General features: G+C 34.3%; 1 protein-coding gene across 4 annotated transcripts; it reads right to left on the reverse strand.

Moving 5' to 3' along the window:
• Positions 1 to 322: 322 nt before the first annotated feature.
• Positions 323 to 4,717, reverse strand: LOC110660278 (cuscuta receptor 1). 4 transcript variants are annotated; one of them, XM_058142911.1, is made up of 9 exons: positions 4,164 to 4,717; positions 3,911 to 4,066; positions 3,746 to 3,820; positions 3,532 to 3,669; positions 3,374 to 3,448; positions 3,097 to 3,243; positions 2,858 to 2,998; positions 2,544 to 2,693; positions 323 to 2,383 (listed from the first exon to the last, which is right to left on the reverse strand). In XM_058142911.1, exons 1-9 carry the CDS (start codon positions 4,510 to 4,512, stop codon positions 501 to 503), a joined length of 3,114 nt encoding a protein of 1,037 aa, XP_057998894.1. In that variant the 5' UTR covers positions 4,513 to 4,717; the 3' UTR covers positions 323 to 500. The 4 variants fall into 4 exon arrangements, with proteins under 4 accessions (XP_057998894.1, XP_021674214.2, XP_021674213.2 ...); XM_021818522.2 differs by having other exon boundaries at positions 2,858 to 3,001; positions 4,164 to 4,614; XM_021818521.2 differs by having other exon boundaries at positions 3,746 to 4,066; positions 4,164 to 4,628.
• Positions 4,718 to 7,459: the final 2,742 nt, after the last annotated feature.

A 7,459-nucleotide genomic window follows, 5' to 3' on the forward strand; every position in this document is an offset into this window, starting at 1 on the left:
ATTGTGTTTTAAATTTATGTAGCTATAAAAATTTATTATTTTATGTTAAGTAAAATTCTATAACAATACCTTTAATGATGATAAGTAAAATTCTATAACAGTGGGAGGTAGCACTCATTATAAAGACCCTAAAATCAAATACCATGTTAGTTATCATAACAGAACAGAATCAATCTCACTTTTCTGCTATCAAAGTCCAACCATCTATACCAATAAGTTTAGTTCAGTGATAATATAGTCATTTTTAGGACTGTGGATGTTGAGTTAGAGTTATAGTTGGAGATTTTGCATATTTTTCCTTGTTTCTAAAGGGAAAAGAGTCTTATCTAATCAAAGATGAAAGACAAGCTACATTTCATTGCAACAAGAGCTCATACATTAAATATTACATGACTTTTGTTTTCGATTGGCCATTAAAAGGATTTACTTAATCGCCAACTTAAAAAGCAAAATCATATATAGAGATTCAACATAATTGCACAAGAAACAAAATATAGCAGTCACACCCTGAACTTGAAAAGCACATAAACATTGTCTTCCAGAAAATATTGGCATTTGGTGAAGCTCACCTCAATAAAGTAAAACCATGCTTGTCGCCAATATGGGTTTATCCACAAAACTGCAGCTATTGTCAACAATATTATGATGTAAGCCACCACAAAGCTCACGTAGAAAACATCCATGTCTATGAAGCCACTCTCCGCTTCATCAACAGTTGAAACTCTCGGCGATGGTGATGGTGATATTGCTGCACTGCAACTCATTGAAAGTGGCAGTCCACAAAGGAAAGGATTTCCCTCATAACTACTCTCATCAAAAGTTGCAAATTGTGCAACTCTCTTAGGTGTTGATCCAGATAAGTTATTATTTGCTACACTAAAGACAGCTAGAGAAGTTAGTTGTATAAGCTGAGGAGGAATTTTCCCATCCAAGTTGTTGTAAGATAGATCCAAGCTTTCAATTTCACTTAGGTTTGAGAATGTTGGTGGAATTGGTCCTGTCAAATTGTTGTGGGAAAGGTTCAACACTTGAATCCCGCTAAGTGCTCCAATTTCAGGAGGAATTTCTCCACTCAGTTTGTTGTGCGAAAGATCTATTCCAGAAAACATACTGAGAATTTTTCCCTGGTAAGAATATGTACTCCATTTTATTGTAAAATCTAAAGGTTGTCGGTCATCATCAGTTTCTGGATCTATAACACCAGAACCCCCAGTACATCTTAGGCAAGGAAGGATTTGACCAGAAAAATTATTATGAGATAAATCAATCAACCTTAATAGGTCCAAATTGCACAAATGCTTTGGAATTTCACCTTCAAGGTTATTATAACTCAAGAAAAGATAGCCCAACATAGAAAGACTACCAATCATTTCTGGAATGGTCCCGGTCAAAAAATTATGGCCAAGATCTAATGTTATTAAATCAGAGCAACCATAAAATGCATTTTTTATTGACCCTTGTAGCCTATTATAAGATAAGTAAACAAGTACCAAGCTAGAAGGGTTAATGTATGATGGTAGACTTCCAAAAATATTGTTCCTTGAAAGGTCTAAAACTTTGAGAGAAGACACATTACTCATTGATCCCGGGATCCTACAAGATAGATGGTTATCACTAACATCCAACATCTCCAAATAAGAGCACTTATATAAGTTATCAGGGATACATCCTGAAAACCGATTTCCATCCAATTGCAAAACTTCTAAGAAGCTAATATTACTAAGTGATGAGGGAATGCTACCGCTAAAACCATTTCTAGACATTTTCAAATTTAGTAACATTGGGAAAGATGCTCCAATTGCCATTGGAATGTGCCCATGGAAGCCATTATTGGAGATGTCTAAGTTTGACAAACGCATATGAAGATGACTTGGCAGCTGGAGAGGCCCTGAAAGAGAATTATTGGCTAAAGAAAGCTCTTCTAGGTTTGTGTTATTATCCAACAACCAAAATGGAAAGCCCCCCTTCATTTTAATATGTGAGAGATCAACAACTCGTAAGTTATGCTGATGGTAGAGAAACTTGGGAAATGCTCCGCCATAGCCAAGACAAGGTAAAACAAGAGTCTCTAATTGGAATTTTGGGATCAAGTTATGCACCTCTAATTCTGTATATACTTCATTATCCTCGCCCTGCAAATGCTTGAGCCTTGTATGGTTGAAAAATGGACTAAGTGAAATCGGTATTTGAAAGTGATTGCCCGAAAGTTTTAATTCTTGGATGGATGTCAAACCCCCGACCGGAAAGATTTTTCCCGTAAAATGATTAGAAATGAGATACAATCGTTGAAGGGATGTAAGATTTGCTAGACACCAAGGCAACGTACCACTGAGATCATTATAGCTGACATCAAGCATTTGGAGATGTTTCAACTCGCATATGCCTGAAATTTATTTATTCGTAAGAACTTTAGGTAGAATCCTCGATCAGTATATGTGTGTGTGTGTGTGTGTGTGTGTGTGTGTGTGTGTGTGTGTGTGTGAGAGAGAGAGAGAGAGAGAGAGAGAGAGAGAGAGAGAGAAGAGAGGGTTAATAAACCTTACCTTGGGTTGCTGGTATGGTGCCACTGAGTCCACAATACACCAATGATAAAGTCTTGAGAGAGATCATTTTTGAAATAGTATGCAGGACGTTGTTTTTAATGGTAGAAAAATCCAAGTGTAAATGTTCCAGCTTCTTGAAACTAGGCAATCCTACAATAATAATAAATGAAAAGAAAATTTTAAAAGGACATGTCATTATTAAAGCAAGATATAAATTATTGAAACATGGCATGGCTAGTTCATCTTTAAAGATACAAATAATTAGCACAACCTGCGGCGTTAATTAATGATGGAAGTGTGAGGTGGTAGCTTACCTTGATGGGGTAGGTTGTCTCTTAATGAACCCAACGACAAAAGTTTAAGAGAAGGCAATGCTCCAAGACTTGTAAGGGACTCTTCATTCAAAGAAGATGAGTCTAGGAACAACTCTTCCAAGTTGGTGAAATTCTCTGACTCTACTGAGAAGAAACAAGAAATTTTTAAGACACCGTACAAAAACATACAAGAATACATTACAACATAAGAATAAGAATTTTTGGTATCGTTAACATACCTTGAGCAAATATTTTTTCATGGAAATTATTGTATTGTAGATAGAGGGTCTTGAGGTACGGAAATGCTCCCAAGCTATGAAGCAGTGAAGGGCTTCTTTCGTTTGTGGTCATGTTGTTCAAAATTAATTTTCTTAGCTTGCTTAGACCTGTAGCATCTCCAATTGAGGAAAGAAATAAACCAATTTTCAGACCCTCACCCTTGATTTAATCAATTTATTTTGTACCAATCAATAAAGTTGGAGGATATGCAAGATGATCCACAACAAATTGAACCACCTCTCAAGGCCTCAAACTTGATGATCTGATTTCCGCTCAAATGTAGCTCCTCTAAGTTGCTCAAAGCACCCAATTCTAGGCAACCAAAGAAGTAAAACTAACAATAACTAATCATTTATTTCCTTTGAGGAAAAAAAAATTCAAATCTCATAACTAACCTTCTACGTTAAGTTTTCCTTCGAGTAAATTATATTCTAGGTTCAGAGATTTGAGAGATGAAAGTCTCTTGAGAGATGAAAGCATGCTATTGTTAAGGCGATTATAACTCAGATCAAGGAGCTCCAGATTCCTCAAACCTAGAAATTTTTTATACTGATTTATATATTTAAGAAAGCAAATCATATAATAAATGCAGTGAAGATCAATTCATACCATGAGAGGATTTTAAACCTTCAATTTCATTGCCTTGTAAATTCAACTCCTTCAAGCTTGTTAGATTATTCAATTCTACACAAAAGCAATGATAAAATGAAATACATAAATGTTTTGAAGAATATGATTTCACTTTAGAGAAGGATGGGAGGAAGTGGAACTCGCCTTGAATATTAATTTTTCCTTTCAGTCTATTGTTGTCTAGAGTTAATGATTTTAAAGATGAAAGACCACTTAAAGATGGCAGGATGCTGTTGTTGAATTTGTTGAAGCTTAAATCAAGAGACTCCAAATTCCCAAGGCTCCATAATCTTTCAAAACCTGTAAAAGAGTTCCAGCTAGTAGTTTCGGTCAGAACAAATAAATTACAAAATTAACTGAAATTTACAAGATAACTAATACTATGCAAGAGATGAACCTTCATTCTTAACACAACCCAGAATGTTAATTTGCTCCAAGGAAAGATCATTTAATTCTTTGAATGGAAGAAAAAAGGAGGTATTGAGATACCAATCTCCCAATCTCCCATCTCTCCAAGGATAAAGTGATGTTACTCGCCTTGTAATGGGGCTGCACGCAACATATTCCCAATAACAACAGTTGGGAATTTTCTCCCAAGAAGACATGGCATTGCCATTAGGATAATTGAAGTAAGCTTTAAGCTTGAGCAGAGCAATTCTCTCATCCTCCCAACAACAATCACACCACCTTGCCCCTTGTAAAAATAAAAGCATCACCACAGACACCCACAACTGGTTTAGACCCATCCTTCTTGAATGAAGCAAGCCAATGCCAATGGGTTCTATTAGGGTGTCTCTTATTAATCAAGAATCAACTGGTTTACTGGTCTAGGGAAAGAATTTCCCGTGATTGCAGTTCCACTTGCGTGTCATTGAAGAGAAAGGACCAGCATTTATTGTTAGAAGGATATACTTAGCTATTATCTGGTTAATGTTTGAACTGATCAACAGTCACTTGGACAATTATGTAAGGTGTTTCACATTGAAAATAGCATGTTTTCACATTGAACATGGCATTACCCAAATAAAACTATTAATAAATAAAAAATAGTTAAAAGATAAATATTTTGTTACTTTTGTTTTATTTTTTAACTAACTTTTAATTACATTACCTTATATTTTAAAATATTTCCAATCAATGAATAGGTAAGATTATTAAATATTGTGTTCGAAACTAAAAGAATTCTTAAATTTAATGGGTCTTGAAAGGTTGAAGTTTGAAGTCTCATAATTTTTAGTATAGGATTAATCTTGAAAGTCTACTCACATGTTAGGATTAGTTATGTAATTTTCACTTAAACTATGAGTATTATTAACTTTTTTTAATATAGATATACACGGTGTATGGGACTCAAATCTGATATCTACTAAAACTATATTAAATTATGTTAGTCAATGATAATATATTTAATAATCTTTAAATAAATTATAAAATAGGAATATCCTATTTATAATCCGAACGTGCTTTCTCCATCATCTAACATTAAATTTCAACACATAAGGCAGTCACAGTTCCTCTAAGTGCAACTTGTTGAGCTGGGTCCCTCTCAAATGGAGGATGCCGGCAAGTGCAAATGGCCAAGTTGGCCACAAATTGTGGCAGCTGAAATTTTTGAAAAAGGAAAGAAAAGAAAAGTCAGGCAGTTTGGCCGCGATTGAAGTTCCATTGTTCAAATTGATGACATATAGTTCGAAATTGGCACATGTTTTTAGACATTTGGAAAAATGGTGGTAAGTAATTCGGGACATGGAATTCAAATTAAACTCTTATTTTCTTGCCTATAAATAGACAAAATATCTAATATTTTTTAGTAGTTTAAATTCCTGAAAGGAGATCCAAAACTTGTAACTATGAGAAAATTTTGAAAGAGAAAGAGTTTATGTGAGTTTTAGAAAAAATTCCTAAAAGGGGAGTGACAAAAGTAGTGAGAAAATTATTGTGGGTGTTTTAGGAAACACTTTGAGTGGCACTATTTTTTGGTAAATCTCCTTGTAAAAATTCTCTTTGTACCTACTATATATAATAGTGAAATATTTATTCAGAACTTTGCTTGTGGACGAACTCCAAAATTCAGGGTGAACCACATTAAAATTTTTGTGTTATTTTATTAATTAATGTTGTAATATTTAATTTCTACTACTTAGATAGTGATGTTTCCCCAACAAGTGGGATAAGAGCTTTGACATTGCCACATTTTGAGTGCATATCAATTAAAGTAGTCCCCACAATGACATTGTAACCAAACCCAGCTTTCACACTCAAACCATGAAACTGAACCTTAAGTTCCCTTGCCTCCAATTGTGAGCAACCCATGAGGCAAGTTGAAAGTCATAGTTCTAGCCATTCCTTGAAGCTGACTAGGAGTCTAAGACGATGTGAATGTGTCCATTGGATGCAGAAAAGGAAGACAAGAGAAGATGTCAAACCAAAACAAACTGAGATCGGTTGAAGGAAACTTCCCCAAATCAATCTTTCCTCTTTTGCATGAAAAAACCCCAACTTTCTTCCTTCAAGGCTGTGGTATTTTGCTTCTGGAGACACCTTTAACCTTTTTTTATAATATAATATTGATTAATTTAATACTTAACAATTTTTAATTATTTCTGGCGTACGTCTTTTTTTACACACTAGAGTTCTGATAGGAAAGGGCTAATTTGACATTAAAAGAGAAGTTATGGGCTGATTTGGAGGGATACTTAAATTTGAACTTATTTTGCCCTTGCCTCAAAGTTCAGGTGTAACACCCCCTTACCCGATCTACAGTGTAACAGAGCAAAAGAATGCCACATCCTATGTCAAAGCACCTAATCTTATTTTATTCAATTTGGGATTAGTTATATTTCATTAAAATTTAAATTCAAGAAATTTTAACGAAAAAACTGCAAGAGTTTCCCCGTATTATTAACGTTTGACCTGTTAAAGAAATTGACCTGTTTAAATCATCTCAAATTATATAATGTCAATTTGTATCAATCCAACATCTCAATCAAATTCCATATTCATTCACATAATCATTTCCATCTATTTCCATATATGAATTTCTTTCATTTCATTGATTTACATGATGTACATAATTATTACAACTCAAAATTTAATTTACAAGTTTGTATCTAATTACAGTACATATGAAGATGCATCACTAAGAGCCAATGAGCCCACCAAAATGATGAGTAGAGGTGACAGTAACCACTCCTGCAGATTAGCTCACAACTCCCTGTCCCAATGTCTATTGGACCTTATCATCAGAACCTGCGCGAGAAAAAACCCATCGCGCTAAGCATTTCTGCTTAGTGGTGCACTAATAGAATGAAAGTACAATATACAATTAAAAGTAATAATTTCATACTTGAAGCAATATAAGAAAATGCACATTTAATTTAATCATGAATCCTTTAGAAGAAATATAGAATTTGTAATATCAACTTTTTGTAGTCACTTCATTATTTGATCACATAATAATTTTAAGCACCTTTCACAATGTTTTTCTTGATTCCTCATGTTTACACATTTTTATAACCTTTAGAAACATTTATTTTCTTGAGGATCTTTCCTTTTCTTTATCTTAATATTCAACTTCTTTGATTTATTTCAGTGCCCAAGTAACCTTAAATCAAACTGTTTTGACTAGATTTGCAGGTTATACTGGCGCTGGACACTCGGTGCCTCGGGCCTTCATACCGTCGGACACATCGG

Source organism: Hevea brasiliensis, unplaced genomic scaffold (genome assembly GCF_030052815.1).
Source record: "Hevea brasiliensis isolate MT/VB/25A 57/8 unplaced genomic scaffold, ASM3005281v1 Scaf9, whole genome shotgun sequence".
Lineage (NCBI taxonomy): Eukaryota > Viridiplantae > Streptophyta > Magnoliopsida > Malpighiales > Euphorbiaceae > Hevea > Hevea brasiliensis.

Bases quoted from the DNA above. Each gene is read 5' to 3' on its own strand.
- LOC110660278 (XM_021818520.2), bottom strand. From the start codon at position 4,512: ATGGGTCTAAACCAGTTGTGGGTGTCTGTGGTGATGCTTTTATTTTTA. The intron at 3,002-3,096 runs GTATGTTAACGA...GTTTCTTCTCAG, and splicing joins TGAAAAAATATTTGCTCAAG to TAGAGTCAGAGAATTTCACC. The intron at 2,384-2,543 runs GTAAGGTTTATT...AATAAATTTCAG, and splicing joins CACCATACCAGCAACCCAAG to GCATATGCGAGTTGAAACAT.